The sequence below is a fragment of the Podarcis cretensis genome, assembly GCF_951804945.1.
Source record: "Podarcis cretensis genome assembly, chromosome: 13".
Lineage (NCBI taxonomy): Eukaryota > Metazoa > Chordata > Lepidosauria > Squamata > Lacertidae > Podarcis > Podarcis cretensis.
Window position 1 is genome coordinate 36,867,694 of NC_137182.1, and position 15,987 is coordinate 36,883,680.

General features: G+C 47.1%; 2 protein-coding genes across 5 annotated transcripts in view; one reads left to right on the forward strand and one right to left on the reverse strand.

The window, feature by feature from the left end:
- The first annotated feature begins 410 nt into the window (after positions 1-410).
- Positions 411-9,605, forward strand: GFY (golgi associated olfactory signaling regulator). Its single transcript, XM_079950572.1, has 4 exons — positions 411-508; positions 4,536-4,961; positions 7,527-7,703; positions 8,602-9,605. Exons 2-4 carry the CDS (start codon positions 4,562-4,564, stop codon positions 8,865-8,867), a joined length of 843 nt encoding a protein of 280 aa, XP_079806698.1. The 5' UTR covers positions 411-508; positions 4,536-4,561; the 3' UTR covers positions 8,868-9,605.
- A 2,692-nt stretch (positions 9,606-12,297) lies between these two features.
- LOC307201374 (excitatory amino acid transporter 2-like) overlaps positions 12,298-15,987 on the reverse strand; it is a 31,452-nt gene continuing 27,762 nt past the window's right edge. For all 4 annotated transcript variants that reach the window (XM_079950526.1, XM_079950528.1, XM_079950527.1 and 1 more), the window contains one exon: positions 12,298-13,128. In XM_079950526.1, coding sequence (XP_079806652.1) covers positions 13,033-13,128 — 96 coding nt within the window. In that variant the 3' untranslated portion in view covers positions 12,298-13,032. The remainder of the gene's footprint in view (positions 13,129-15,987) is intronic.

Sequence of the window (15,987 nt, forward strand, 5' to 3'; positions counted from 1 at the left end):
AAGGAAGTCTGAGAATTCTGAGAATTCTACACTTTTTGATTCTATTTTATGTGTGAATGTAAAATTAAATGGTAAAACCAATAAAAACGTATTACAAAATTTTGACTTCTTCCCTCTTTTTTTTTAAAAAAAGGAATCAATTTCCCCTTGCTTTCAAAACGCGGGTGTGCGTTTCTAAATCTTCATTTCCGAATAAGGGAGGCACAACATTAGAGCTAACATTTGACCCTCCAGACTGAACTCTGACAGCTGCTACTTCCAGCCGTTCATAAAAGGGATGCAGTGTTAGCTACAACTGTGTTGCTAAGTCGGCCTCTCCTGGGGCTTGTGTTTTGTTAGCTGTTTCTATCCCTTGTGGGGAGTTAAGATGTTTTGGGTGGGGCCTCTCATTCTGCTCCTATGTTGTTGCATTTAGTGGCAAGCGGTTCCTTTGAGCATCACCGCGCTCTAGTCCCCTTCCTTGGCTGAGTGTCCAAACAGGAGACCCCTTCTTAACCAACACTGGACGGTAGGTAGATCTTACAAACTTTCCTTCTTGTTTGTTATGCCTTTCGAAAAGCAAACCTAGCAGAAAGAGTTCAGGTATCTACAAATCCTCTACCAGGAGGAACTCGGTAATTTTCAGTAGGTTTCACTTTAAAAAAATAAAATTAAAATACCTCTTGAATGTTATTCGTTAGTCTCCTACTTTTTAGGAAATTCATTTACAGTGGTACCTCAGGTTAAGAACTTAATTCGTTCTGGAGGTCCGTTCTTAACCTGAAATTGTTCTTAACCTGAGGTACCACTTTAGCTAATGGGGCCTCCTGCCACCGCCACACGATTTCTGTTCTCATCCTGAAGCAAAGTTCTTAACCTGAGGTACTATTTCTGGGTTAGCGGAGTCTGTAACCTGAAGCGTTTGTAACCCGAGGTACCACTGTATTTAAATGTTTACGCATCTGAGATTCAGAAAAGGGCAACCAAGATGATGAAGGGAAGGGCAGAACTCCTTTATGCAGAAAGGTTGTAGCTTCGGGGATTTTTTTAGTTTAGAGAAAAGGCAAAATTAGGTGACATGATAGAAGTTTGTAAAACACAGCAAAGAGTGAAACTGTGGAACTCACCCCTGCAGGACAGTGCTGGCTTTAAAAGAGGATTAGGCAGATTTGTGGAGGAGAAGGCTACTAGCCATTATTCTGAATATCACTTGCTGGAAATGGCCGGAGGGGGAAGGCCTCTTGTGTTTAGGTCTTGCTGGTTTCCCACAGGTATCTGGTTTGCTGCTGAGAAGAGGATGCTGCACTAGATGGCCCATTGGCTTGATCCAGCAGCCTTTCCTTACGCTATGCCAACTTTTGGATTAAATATCTCCCAATGCATCCTTGTTAAACTCTTCAGAAGTGGTGGAATTGCAACGCCTACCAGCCATAGCCAGTATTGCCAATGGTCAGGGATAATGGGAGTTGTAGTCCCGACAGCTTCTAGCAGGTCCACAGGTTTGCCACCTCTGCTGTAAAGCATCCATGACAGGTGGCCATCCAACCTCTGCTTAAACGGCCTCGGTCCTGTATATCTGAAGAAGCATCTTCACCCCCATCGTTCAGCCTGGACACTGAGATCCAGTGCCGAGGGCCTTCTGGCGGTTCCCTCATTGCGAGAAGTGAGGTTACAGGGAACCAGACAGAGGGCCTCCTCGGTAGTGGCGCCCGCCTTGTGGAACGCCCGCCCTTCAGATGTGGAGGAAATAAGCAGCTATCCTATCTGAAGGCAGCCTGTTTAGGGAAGTTTTTAATATTTAATGCTGTATTGTTTTTAACACTTGATTGGGAGTGGCTGAGGAAACTCAGCCAGATGGGCGAGGTATAAATAAATTATTATTATTATTATGATGGAATAAACCTACATGGATAGATAACATACACACTGTACAGCTTTATAATGGGGTCCTTTTCTCATGCTTTCTGTATCACACAGTAACGTTCCAGTTTTAAATGCAGACTCTGCATTTAGGTTATGTGTGTGTATGTGTTTAGAAATCCACATTGTGAGTTTTCTTTTGGTAAAGCAAACTCAAGCCAGCTTGCAAACAACAACAACAACAGGAAAACAGTCCAAATTTCAAATTATATTAGTCAAGAGCAGGGTAAATCGATCAGCTGGAAACCCTGGGGCCAACGGTTTAATCTGCATCGAAAGCTTGGCAGAATAAAGAGGTCTTGCTGTTTGCCCCATTGCGTAGTTCGCAGGCAGTGGCAGGCTCCCTCAGAACGTCCACAGCATACATTTAACAGCGCTTTCCCCCAAAGAATTCTAGGAACTGTAGTTTGTTAAGGGAGCTGGGTGTTGTCGCTCTGTGACGAGTCTCTTAACCACTATCAGCACTCTTAACAAACTACAGTTCCCAGGATAAACTGTGAAGGAAGTCATGACTGTGAAAGTGGCATAAAGGTGCTTTAAATGTGTGGTGCAGGTGTGAGCTACAATCCCGCAATTCTTTTCGACTGAAGGAATGGCCAAGGAGCATTTGAGGGTGGGTGGCTGTGCCTTCCATCATCTTTATGCGATATCTCTTTGCTCCCGTCAGAATAGCATCCACCTTGCAACAAGGTCTCCGAAGTCGCTCTGCTCTGTCAAATGGCTCTTACAAGTAAAACTGTGTTTGCTTGATGATGATGGGGAAACGATCAGTAGTCAAGAGAGCTGTAAACAAGGGCTTCCCTGTGGACCACGTTGACACACAAGAGAGTTTGACCCGCTGTTGCGTATCTAGGGTTGTGCCACAGCTTTGTCAGAGGCGGCTGTGAAAGGAAAGATTTGTTGCTCAGGGTTCTCCTTGAGGGCTTGTGGGCAGCTGGGCTCAATTTGATCCTGCGCGTGGACTGGGGAAGCTGTTTCGATGGCAAATGCTTGGCCAGGAAACATGTCATTCTCAGTGCCTCTGAGAATGAGCAGAGTGCATTTCCTTAAGCCCCAAGGAACTTTGCAAGGCCTTGCAGGTCTGCTGCTAGAGTGCAGGGTTATCCAGGTGGCCTGAATCCCCAGCTCCTGTTTTTAAAATACCATGCTGTTTGTGAGATTGCTGAACATCTGGCAGGACTGGGGGGGTCTCAGCTCCCCCGCTTACCAGAAGTGGATGTAGGGCAACATGACCGGTTCGCCTGCGCCAAGGGATCACCTTCATGCTTCATTCCTAAAGCCTAGAAATGCTTGCCCAGTTTTGGGAAGGAGCTGGAAGGGCTCTAGGACCCTGCCAGAGCCTCACACCTCCTTCCCAAAGCCTGGCACCTCCCTTACCCAGCTTTGGGAAGGCACCATGAGGGCTGGGAGAGGGGTGTGAAATTTTGCTCTCCCACAGGATGTCACATTACGAAGGTCTGCCCCTGCCATTGCTTCAGATAAACACCAGACACATTTTGCATATGTGTGACATTGGTGGTAACATACGTATCCAGTACATGACATGCTAAGATGCTCAAGCTTCTAGTCTTCATGGAACCGAGAAGAGGTTTTGCACCTGTGTAGGTTGCAATTGCTAGGATCTCTATGATCAGGCTTCCTAGCGCAAGTAGTGGGAGCCTTGGAGCTCTGCATGGCTTTGTGTGCCTCTTCTGTTGCACCTACAACTTTCAGCCTTGCCTCCCACTGGTCCCCCACCATGTGTAAGCTATCGTGTTTTGAGTTTCTGTTGGGATAAATGAGCGCTCAAGCTATACATTACATGACAGGCACATGCCAAGTCTCCCCTCATGTTGCCTCTGCACAGAGTTTTCTTTTTGGACAATAGGGAGAAAAACTGTTATTTCTTGGTGGATGGGGATATGTCACTATTATTATTATTATACACAGAATAAAATCAAGATATAAAACCACAAAATACCTAATAAAAATAAAAACAACAACCCAATAGCCCCCCAAAAAAACACATTTTAAAAGGGCATAAGATGTAAATCAGGTCAACCAAAGGCCTGGTTAAAAAGGATGGGTTTTGCCTTGTGCCTTAAGGTGCATAATGAAGGCGCCGGGCAAACTTCCCTGGGGAAAGCATTCCACAGATGGGGAGCCACTGCAGAGAAGGCCCGTTCTTGTGTTGCCACTCTCTGGACCTCTTGAGGAGGAGGCACCTGAAGAAGGGCCTCGCCTCAGAAGATGATCTCTGGGTCCAGGTAGGTTCATATGTACTATATGTACTATGCTACATATAAGGTTTCGATGTTCCCCTTAGCAGCTCGGCAGACCAGACACAATTTCACTCTCCATCATGGGGTCCTGTGCACTGGTGGGGACCATCTTTTTTTCTGTTCACTCCTGTACTGCTTGTATTTTTCTGACCACCAAAGGTTTTCAACAAATAAATCTGGCTAAGGCAAACCTACATTTCCGGTCTGCGATTGAGTCCCTTCCACAGAACAGGGATGGTCTGGAGGTGGCCTCGGTCTTTGGGGTGGTCATAGCTTTCTGTTCCATGGACGTTCCACTTGCACTCCTGTATTATGTGTGGAAGGTCTCCTCAGTTTTTATTGTGCCACAGGCCAGCGTTTTATCTTCCTCTGCAGAGACTCCCTGGTCTGGCAGTTTGAAAATGGATCTGAACCACCTTCTCGCTTGCCTGCTGCTGCTGTTCCTGGGTGCAAGCCATGCTACCACCGACGAAGCTCCCAGCACGCCCCTTTTCTCCTCTCCTTCCCCTCTCCCCACCACCTGGTCCTCCACGCCACAAACATCCCCCGAATCCACGCAAGGTCCCACATCAGACGCCACTGACGCGACATCTTCGCCCAAACCTTCTTTGACGCAGCAGGACCAGGACCACAAGGAGCCCTCGGTCTCCAGCCCACAGACAGAGAAACCCAGGCTTCCCCAAGAGAAGATGGAGGCTGCTCCTTTCAAGTTTCCTGAGGTTGACATCGAGGAGTCTGGCGGAAGTCAGCAATGGGAGACTGCAGCTCAGGGAGTGGCCATTATGCTGATGAAACCCAAAGGTGAAGGTGCTTCTCCTGGGCTTTCAGACAGGGGAAGGACTGTGGCTCACGGGTAGAGCATCTGCTTTGCATGCAGAAGGCCTCAGGTTCAAATCCTTGGCCTTGCCAGGTAGGGCTGGAGGATGAGGCATCTTTCTATGCCTGTGTGGGGTTTTGTGGAGGGATTAGGTAAAGGTAAAGGGACCCCTGACCATTAGGTCCAGTCGTGGCCGACTCTGGGGTTGCGGCGCTCATCTCGCTTTATTGGCCGAGGGAGCCAGCAGACAGCTTCCGGGTTATGTGGCCAGCATGACTAAGCCGCTTCTGGCGAACCAGAGCAGCGCACGGAAACACCGTTTACCTTCCTGCCAGAGCAGTACCTATTTATCTACTTGCACTTTGACGTGCTTTCAAATTGCTAGGTTGGCAGGAGCAGGGACCGAGCAACGGGAGCTCACTCCGTCGTGGGGATTCGAACCGCCGACCTTCTGATCGGCAAGCCCAAGAGGCTCAGTAGTTTAACCCACAGCGCCACCTGTGTCCCTGTTTGTGGAGGGATTAGTTGATTGCAATTCCAATCCTGGATTCTCCAGAAGGGCGCTGGGGTCGAGTAGCTCACAGATCAGTATGAAACCATGGACCTGGGAGAACTTGTGGCTATTGGGTGACCCTAAGCAAGCTGGCATCTATCAGCCTCAGTTGCTATATCTGTAAAATTGGGGTTAGAATGGGCTAGACCCAGACTCAGGCCCCATCCGCACTATGCATTTAAAGTCGCATCATACCACTTTAAACAGTCATGGCTCTTCAGTGAATCCTGGGAGCTGCAGTTTGTTAAGCACCCTGAGAGGAGACCCCTATTCCCCTCAGAGAGCTACAGTTGTATGAGTTCCCTGGGAAGAGGGATTGACTGTTCAACCCTCTGGGAACTGTTGCACTGTAAGGGGAATAGAGGTCTCCTGACAACTCTCAGCAGCCTTAACAAACTACAGTTCCCAGGATACTCTGGGGGAAGCCATGACTGTTTAAGGCGGCATGATACTGCTTTAAATGTAGATGAGGCCTAGCTTGGCTGCTCACATGTAGTCCAAATGAAGTGCATTGTCAAGAAAGTGGACAAACGAGGATACAGGTTTGCATAAAAACTGCACACGCCTGCTAACTTATCTGGATAGACGCAGTATTAGAAATAATTTATATTATTTAAATAGAAATGCAATACATCTGGGCCAGTGCGTCTGGCTGTTAACCAGAAGGTTGGCAGTTTGAGCCCACCCAGGGATGGCTGTGAGCAGGGATCCTGCCTTGCAGGGGTTGGACTAGATGTCCCAGGGGGTCCCTTTATGGATCTATGAATCTCACCATAGTAGAGAAGGTGACCTGGGTGTCTGCCTGCTCAGCTTGCTTACCGAGTGCTAACTGTTAACTGGCAATTTCAAGGCAACTTATTGTCTTCCAGTCTTAAACTTGACCTGGATGAGACAACCCTTCAAACAGAGAAAGGGACGGGGAACTTTCTGCTTGTGAGCCAGCGAGACTCCGCATGGGTCTCAGTTTGGCCCATGGGGACATTTCCATGTCACACCCTCTTGATTGTTCCTTGCGACGGGAGGCTGGCTATGACTGGCTCCTCTATTTCACAGAAGACGTCTTAGAAGGGAGGATTGCGTTTTGTAAAGTAGGAGACATGCCCATGCTTCCCACGAAGCTCTCTGTGTGGGCTAGGGATGAAAAATATCTTTTCATTTCAGTTTCTCTCCATTTCTTATTTTCCCAGTCTTAAATTCAGTCCCCCACATTTTGCAGGCATTTGTGTGTGTGTGAGTGCTTTTGATGAAAAATCCTTACGAAATTTCACCAGCTTTTTAGTGCAATTTTTCTTCCTGAGACACACATTTTTATATGCAACTTTGACTCACATATCGAGGGACGCGGGTGGCACTGTGGGTAAAACCTCAGCACCCAGGACTTGCCGATCGCATGGTCGGCGGTTCGAATCCCCGTGGCAGGGTGCGCTCCCATCGTTTGGTCCCAGCGCCTGCCAACCTAGCAGTTCGAAAGCACCTCCTGGTGCAAGTAGATAAATAAGGGACCGCTTACCAGTGGGAAGGTAAACGGCATTCCGTGTGCTGCGCTGGCTCGCCAGGTGCAGCTTGTCACGCTGGCCACGTGACCCGGAAGTGTCTGTGGACAGCGCTGGCTCCCGGCCTATAGAGTGAGATGAGCGCACAACCCTAGAGTCTGGCGAGACTGGCCCGTACGGGCAGAGGTACCTTTACCTTTTTTACCTTTTGACTCACATAAGCGTTTTTGTAATGCAATTCCCCCAGATATAATGCATTTTGTGTTTTCCCCGCTCCACTAACACCTTCATTTTCATGGATGCTTTACACACACACACTGCAGCAAACTTTGAGGACTGCATTATAAAACTGTGAGAAGTGTGAACTTCTGAGGAGAGCTTCATTTTGGTTTGTGTATTGTTCCATAAAGTGAGGACATGATAGGTTTGGCTTTAAATGCACATGGGACCTCTCCTCCACCCCTAGTGTGGACCACGTGATATCATTCTTCCTTCTTACACAGGGCAACGGTCAGCTGGGGAAGCCCACACCGCAGCTAGCCACGCCATGGGGCTGTTTCTTGCTGGCTGCGGCCTGCTGCTCTGCCTCTTCATCGGGGTCTATTGTGCCTACAGCCGAGGATCCAAGAAAGAGCCGTTTTCCCACCATCGCTTGTATGAGGACGGATTTGATGACCCTGGTAAGCGATGGGTGGTCTTTGGGAAGGAGAGTGAGTGGGACCCGGTGGGCGAGGATTGAGGAGAACAGTGCAGGTGGCTGGACTATGCTTTGATACCAGCCGCCTGTCTGCACTGTTGAAAGGGAAAGAGCAGGATGGAGAACCCGTGACTGGACTGCAGTCCCCATCATCCTTGGCTATTGGCTGTGCTGGTGGGGGCTGATGGGAGTTGGAGTCCAAGAACATCTCAAGGGCCAAAGGTTCTTCACAGCTAGGGAAGATCATCACTGGTTACCCCTGCAAACCCTCCAAAATTGGGACGCTCCTTTATTTGGTCCCAAGAGACCAAAATACATCCATTTTTTTGTCTCGCAAGGCCAAAAAACGAGTGTCTTCTGGTCCAGCTCTCTGGCACAAGCCACCAATAGGACATTCCTAGATCCAAACAGAAGCCAGGATTGGCTTCTGTAATTCCGGGATCTCCCGCTTAATTCGGAAGTGTTGCGTGGTCTGCCTATGTATTTTTTCTTAACGTAATAGGTTACTTGAATGGTACCCTTCAGGGCAAAGATGAGCAGGGTGGTTTAACCTACAAACAATTGTAAGGTAAATAAGTAAAAGGAAACAGCAAATAGACCACCAGCGACAATAACTGAATAAGGTGACGACCTGAGTAGTAGAAGCCTTGAGAAATGAAACACGTTGATGTGGGTGTCAAGTGAGCCTCCCTAGCGAGAGAATTGCCTAAATAAGGGGCCACCACTGAAAAGACCATTTTCCCCCAGTTGCAGCTAACAGGTGTTAAAAAAGATTTTTTTTTGCCAGTCAGCCAATACCAGGCAAAACAGATTGACTCAGTGAAAAGCAACTTCAAGTCGGTTTATTTCTTACTCTGCCCCCCCCCCCATTTTCTTCCCAGCCCTCTTCCTGGACAGCCCAAAGGATTACGACTGGTTCTTCTACGAGACTGATGGTTACGTCTACCCAACGGCCTCCCAAGCCCAGCCTCAGCCAATCCAGACCCTCTCGATCCCAGCTCTCAAGCAACCCCCCTCTGCTCTTGATGGGTCGCCAGGGAAACTGGTGTCTTCTGAGGCAGGGCAAGACTCCAAGCAGCCCCAAGCAAGCCCTGTGAAGCTGGAGTGCCTGTCCCCAGCCAACCTGCGCACTGGGAACTTCATCTGAGGCTCTGGACCCTTTCCAGAAAAAAATATGGGCTACGTGCAAATCCCTCTCCCCACTCCTGCAGACTGAATTCTCTAGGCCAGGGTTAGGCAGAAGGTAGGACAGCCTATTTACTGATAGGCTGCTGCTGGAGAATTTGCGGTAGACTGGCTCCTCAAAAAAGTAATGAGAAAAAATCCACCCCTTTCCCAAATATAGATTTTTTTTTTTTTAGAAGTCCTGATCTGTAGAAATGCAGATGCTGTTTGGAATTTTTGATACATTCTTCCCCTGCAGGGGTTATGGGTGCAGGAAGTAGTTGACTCCATCTCCACCCCACATCCCAAGTCACCACTTTGTTCCTTGCTCTGATTGGTGGAGCTCAGCTTCCTAGTAAGCGCAAACACAAAGCAGATCTTGCAATCCTGACGTTTGCCCACATGTGCTATAGAGCACAGCCTATCTCCAGGTGCCCCCACTTTTGGAAGTGAGGTAGGCATTCTCACAGTAGTGGATCCTCGTCTGCATAGCTGGTTTTTAATGCTGCCAGTTCTATTTCATTGCATTTTTTTTTAATTATGTGATACGTATTTTTAATGCAAGGTGTTGTAAGTCAATTTGAGAATATGTATGGAGAGGTGGAAATATTTTAAATAAAGAGAGACATGGAAACCCAAACAGGAAGCTTCACTTTCTAAATAAATAAATAAAAACAAATCCCTGTCCAAACCTTGAAAGCATAGAGACTTGGTTTTGGGAAGTGCTTTTGGGAAGTATACTCTGCACATGCTTAAAGGTACTCTGAACTAGCCTCCTGAACTTCATGCATTGAGGGGGAAGCTTCCCAATCTTTAGGAATAGGGCTGCCAACTTTTTAACCAGCTGTGTCTTTCACAGTAGCCTGATCTAATGCATTCTTTAAGGTGCCCCAAGACTTTGTTGCTTATGCTGCCATCAGCTGCAATGGCAATTTCTCTGAAATAAGCTTGATTTGTCGACATCGGGCGATATGGCTTATATCCATGATGTGAGAAGCCTCACCAGCTGATTGCGGCACCTCCAGTCTGCTGGTAAAAGCACGTGAGCAGGCCTGTCTAGATCTGCTGTTGCTTTTCTAGTCAGTTGGCAACCTTACCCTATAACAACCATTTGTGGCGTGTGACTGACCATAGTCTTGCCAAAATAAACCCAGGGAAAAGGTGTAACTCTCAAGCTAAACACCAGATGGCAACATGGGGTCAAATATCCCATCCTTGCCTGGTGGGGAAATCTGAGGTCTGCTCCTGACAAGGGGTGGGAGAGTTAAACCGCAAGAAGCCCGATGTGTAAAGTTCCTTAACCTTTAACCATGGGCTAACCAAGTAATTTGAAAGTAAATGTATTGCATGACCTTGCATAACCTCAATCTGATATTTCAAAAAATGCACACGCACAAAATATACATTTCGGTCCATTGTGCGTACACACAAAATCTCACTCCCCTTTTCGCCAGACTGCTAGGTGGGGGGGGGGGGGGAGCCACGGCTCAGCCATTGTGCTGGATTAGGCCAGCTAGCTGAATCCATACTGACGAAGCCTTGCTCTGCGTCATCTCCTCCGGCCAGTCCCCAGACATTGATTAAATTCCTGGCTTTCGGCTTCTTAAGCCCGACAGACAGACGGCGTCTCCTTTCCCTCCCTCCCCATCTCTCTTCAATCTGTTCTGTCTCTCTGTCTCTCTCTTCCACCTCCCCTGAGATAGGTACAGCTCTCTTTCCTGTAGCTCAGAACCAGTGCAGCTGATGTTCCTTCTGCCCCCTGGCCTGAGCATTCCCATTGTGCTTGCTTCCCCCCGACTGCCCTGCAGTAGTCAGATGTGCAAAGGTTAGGCCAGGCTCTCTCCAAAATGCACTTCCGGTTGCTGTAGGGTAGAGGTGGGAACAAGGAGCAAATGTATTCCTTTACCACTGGGACACCTGTCAAAGATTCCCCACTTTTTTTTTAACATTTCACCACCCCCAGTTGGGGTTATTGCTGTAAGAGCCAGAAGGCATTGCAAAATAGTGAATGGCAAAGCCGCAGTTATTGGACAGGAAAGGAATTCAGAATTACTCCAGAAACGTTTGGTCGAGTTGGCATTGTTGCATATGCACCAGTTTTTGTACCCTCTTTTTAAGAGAAACATGCAGGGCGATTCCCAGTGTGCTGTCTGCAGAGCAGTTAAGATGGGGGAGGGATTGCTTACCTTTCAGACTGTGGGCAAAACGGTAAAGCACTTGTGGGAACAAAGTGGGACAGATCCTGGCCAAAACCCACTGAGAAGACTGCTCTTTCCACAGATTGACCAGCCTGTCTACTACTTTCAGATACGACCCAACCTTGCCTCTGTTCTGTTCAGTTTCATAATGGGTTCATTAAGGTGTATACACACCTTGGGAGCTGAGCTGAGAACATGGAAACAGAGTTCAGCTCTTCTGCAAGTTAATAAGTATAACTTTATCGAATCTGAGCTTCTGAATAGCTCAGATCTCTCCAAGGCCTTGCAAGAGCTGCTTGCCCAACCTTAGGTCTCAGTTACATAGCTGTTTGGGATTAGGAAACCTCTTTAGTTAAAAAATCAGCAAACTAGCAGAAGATTCCTAGACTAAAATTTACCCAGTGCGGAGAATAAAGCAACAGATTGTCAATAGATCATTTGGCATTGGGTGTTGTTTTTAACAGAGGCAGGAAGGTTATATAGAGCTCTCACGGTCAATGAAGGAGGTAATGATTGTGAGGCAATGGAGGCCTGAAAAATACCTGAAGAAACTAGAAGAGGATAAGATTTCCTCATTTACGAGGGCAGTTTTGGCAATGACAGAAGTTGCCCAAAGCATGTATGAAGTGTTATTTGCTGGAAGTTTTCCAGAGGAGGAAAGACAGGCATTTGGTATATATGTGAATTTTACCCTGTTGTGGGACAGGGTGGAACTGATCCAATGGGGCTATTCCACTCTAGGGTGCTAAATGTCTATGACGCTCTGTGAGAGGGAGTGTGGATATGCATGAAGATAATAAAAGTAATAATACTTAGTATTTATATAGTATTTTTCCCCAAAGTGCTCAAAGCGCTTCACTTACATTCTCTGCATAAAGCTCACAATACGATCCTGCAAAATTGGCCCAGAATTATTATTTCCATTTTACAGATGGGAGAGGGGAAACAACAAGGCTTGCCTCGGTTCATGGCAGAGCCCAGAAGCTCCAAATCACACGCTCGGTCTCTGAAGGTGAATGAATAGATAGATGCATGTGAAGGGAATTGGGGTGCAAACCTCAGTGGCAGAGCACATGCTTTGAGTGTAGAAGGTGGAAAGCTCTGTCCCTGACCTCTCTAGTTAACATGAACAGGTAGGAAGTGATAGGAAAGACTGTTCTCGGCTGGAGACTCTGGAGAGCAGCTGCCAGTCAGAGCAGGCTAGATGGGGCTAGATGGGCAAAACAATCTGACTTGGTATAAGGCAGATTTCTATATCCTATGAGAATCTCAAGGGTGGAATGTGGCTGTGTAAGAAAAATTGATCCCCTCTCCCCACCCCCAAGCAATCTACAAAAGGTATGTGCAAAAAAATATACAAGTCTATGTATATGTGTACACACACACGTACAAGACAATGCGTAGATACAGCAGCTGTGTCTCTCTGTGTGTGGCTGTTTAAGTTATCCAGGTATCTCTCATTCACAGCTGAGGTTGCTGCAGAAAGCGGGTTCAGGTATGAACTGTGGAACTAGTGCTCCTTGGGACTGGTTGGGCGGAAGGCAGGGAGCCCAACAGTAGGTGGCGCCATAGAGCCAATGGCGGGCGGAGCCAACTAATTCTAGTTTTGTCCCTGTCTCCCATCCTTCTCCTGCTGAGTTATACAAAGGGCAACAGTGAGAAGAAAGAGGAGGAAACGGACAGGCAGTGGCTCCTCCTGGACTGGTTGTTAAGCAGGAAGACAAGTGTTGGGGTAGGGGCAGGCTGAAGGCAGAATGAGATGGGTGGGGCAGTTGACCCACGCACCTGAATGGACCAGCCTTCCATTGGGTACAATATTCATAAAGATAATTATCAAATCAGTTTGGGGGCCCCTGCCATTCCTCCCACCCCCATCTGTGTTGCTGATGCTGGCAGCATCTACCAGTGTGTGTGTATGTTTGTGTGTGAAGTGAGTGGGGGGAAAGGTGCTTATTCTTCTTCCTTTTTCTTCTCTTCCTCCTCTTCATCAGGCTCCTCCTCATCCTTCTCACTATACTGTGACGCCGCATCCATTTTTTCTGGAAGCTGGAAGCAGAAAAAACGGGGGGGGGGGTTGGATTATTATTTATTATCTGGGCATGTGTGAGTGTGTTTGTTTGGTGTCTAGACTTCTGTGCTGAAATCTCTCTAAATCCCTTTGATCAGCAAACAAGGATTCCGGGGGCTTTTCCTTCGCAGAAGCTCCTGTGCTAGGAACATCTGCATGGCAGGGAGCACAGCAAAGCAATGCAAGCACAATAATGCGGGGAAGAGCAAAATACCTGTTGAATTCTCTCCCCTGAACTGGCTTGGACTTCTTAAAACAAGCAGGAGTCTCTGCCAAGCAGCAAGCAAATTCAGATCCTGCCCTCAATATTGCAAATCAGGAAAAGTTTATCTAATTAGCTGGATTTGCATGCAGCAGGACTTTCACGATTATACTTTTTTCTGAAAAGGCGCTGGAGCTAAAGCCCATTTTGGAACAGAAAGGAATGCCACTGCGTGACTTTAACTTGCAACACAGAAGTGATGAAAGAAATTAACTTTGCACATGCCCAGGGGTTCACTTTACTTCACACGCCCCACGGCTAAATCCAGACAACGTTCCTGATCCCTGGCTCAATCAAGTCTTAGCTCAGAGTTACAGGTAACAACAGAAAGGTAGGTCACCGGGGCTCAAAGATTATCTTCCTTGTGAATAAAGGCTTACAGCAAACATCTTAGTTTAGAGAAAAAGAGGGTGGAGAAGGCAGGAAACGCAGCATACTAAGAGGTTTGGGAGATCATGTACAGCAGGATTGGGGAGCCTGTGGACTTCTGAATGTTGTTGGGCGCCAACTCCCATCAGCCACAACCAACATGACCAGGGAGGATGGGAGTTGGAATGCAACCACGTAGAAAGGGCCACAGAGATACACAGGGATGAAAATAGTGAAGAGGAAAAAGTGATTTGCCCCTTCTCAAAAGCAGGTATTCAGGGGCCACCCGCTATAATCAAGGCAGTAGGTTGAAGCAAAGGGAAAGACTTTTTTTCTTTCCACGATGCAAAAGTGAGCACCAATAGGACTCGCTGGGTTTGTTCACTCAGGCGCACTCACTCCCAGAGGATCACAGCATGTGTGAACAAGATGTATTAAGAAAAAATCGAACAAAATTAAAGCTTAGAGCTTTCATAAAACTTAGGGAAGTGCTGGGTGAGATCCCATGGACAGTAATACTAAAAGGAAAGGGAGTTCATGATGGCTGGGAGTTTGTTAAGTGGGAGATAGTAAAAGCACAACTTCAGGCAATACCAATGAGACGGAAACATGGAAGGTGCCTAAAGAAGCCAGGGTGGCTATCTAAAGAACTTTTAACTGAGTTAAGATTAAAAAAAGATGTGTACAAAAAACGGAAAAGGGGGGAAACCACCAAAGAGGAATTCAAACAAATAGCCAGCACGTGTAGACACAAAGTCAGAAAAGCTAAAGCACAGAATGAACTCAGGCTTGCTAGTGAGGTTAAAAGCAACAAAAAAGGCTTTTATGGGTATGTTCGTAGCAAAAGGAAGAACAAAGAAACAGTGGGGTCACTCAGAGGAGAAGATGGTGAAATGCAAACGGGACACAGAAAGGGCTGAACTCCTCAATGCCTTCTTTGCCTCAGTCTTCTCCGATAAAGAAAACAATGCCCGACCTGAAGAATTTGGAGCAAATGATTCAGCAGAGGAAACACAGCCCAGAATAACTAAGGAGATAGTACAAGAATACTTGGCTAGTTTAGATGTATTCAAGTCTCCAGGGCCAGATGAACTGCATCCAAGAATATTAAAAGAACTGGCAGATGTGATCTCAGAACCACTGGCAGTCATCTTTGAGAATTCCTGGAGAACAGGCGAAGTCCCGGCAGACTGGAGGAGGGCAAATGTTGTCCCTATTTTCAAAAAGGGGGAAAGAGAGGACCCAAATAATTACCGCCCAGTCAGTCTGACATCAATACCAGGGAAGATTCTGGAGCAGATCATTAAGCAAACAGTCTGTGAGCACCTAGAAAGGAATGCTGTGATCACCAATAGTCAGCATGGATTTCTGAAAAATAAGTCATGTCAGACTAACCTGATCTCGTTTTTTGACAGAATTACAACCCTGGTAGATGAAGGGAACGCAGTGGATGTAGCCTACCTTGATTTCAGCAAGGCATTTGACAAGGTGCCCCATGATATTCTTGTAAAGAAGCTGGTAAAATGCGGTCTTGACTATGCTACCACTCAGTGGATTTGTAACTGGCTGACTGACCAAACCCAAAGGGTGCTCATCAATGGTTCCTCTTCATCTTGGAGAAGAGTGACTAGTGGGGTGCATTGGGTTCTGTCTTGGGCCCGGTCTTATTCAACATCTTTATCAACGACTTGGATGATGGACTCAAGGGCATCCTGATCAAATCTGCAGATGACACCAAACTGGGAGGGGTGGCTAACACCCCAGAAGACAGGATCACTCTTCAAAACAACCTTGACAGATTAGAGAACTGGGCCAAAAGAAACAAGATGAATTTTAACAGGGAGAAATGTAAAGTATTGCACTTGGGCAAAAAAAATGAGAGGCACAAATACAAGATGGGTGACACCTGGCTTGAGAGCAGTACATGTGAAAAGGATCTAGGAGTCTTGGTTGACCACAAACTTGACATGAGCCAACAGTATGACGCGGCAGCTAAAAAAGCCAATGCAATTCTGGGCTGCATCAGTAGGAGTATAGCATCTAAATCAAGGGAAGTAATAGTGCCACTGTATTCTGCTCTGGTCAGACCTCACCTGGAGTACTGTGTCCAGTTCTGGGCACCACAGTTCAAGAAGGACACTGACAAACTAGAACGTGTCCAGAGGAGGGCAACCAAAATGGTCAAAGGCCTGGAAATGATGCCTTA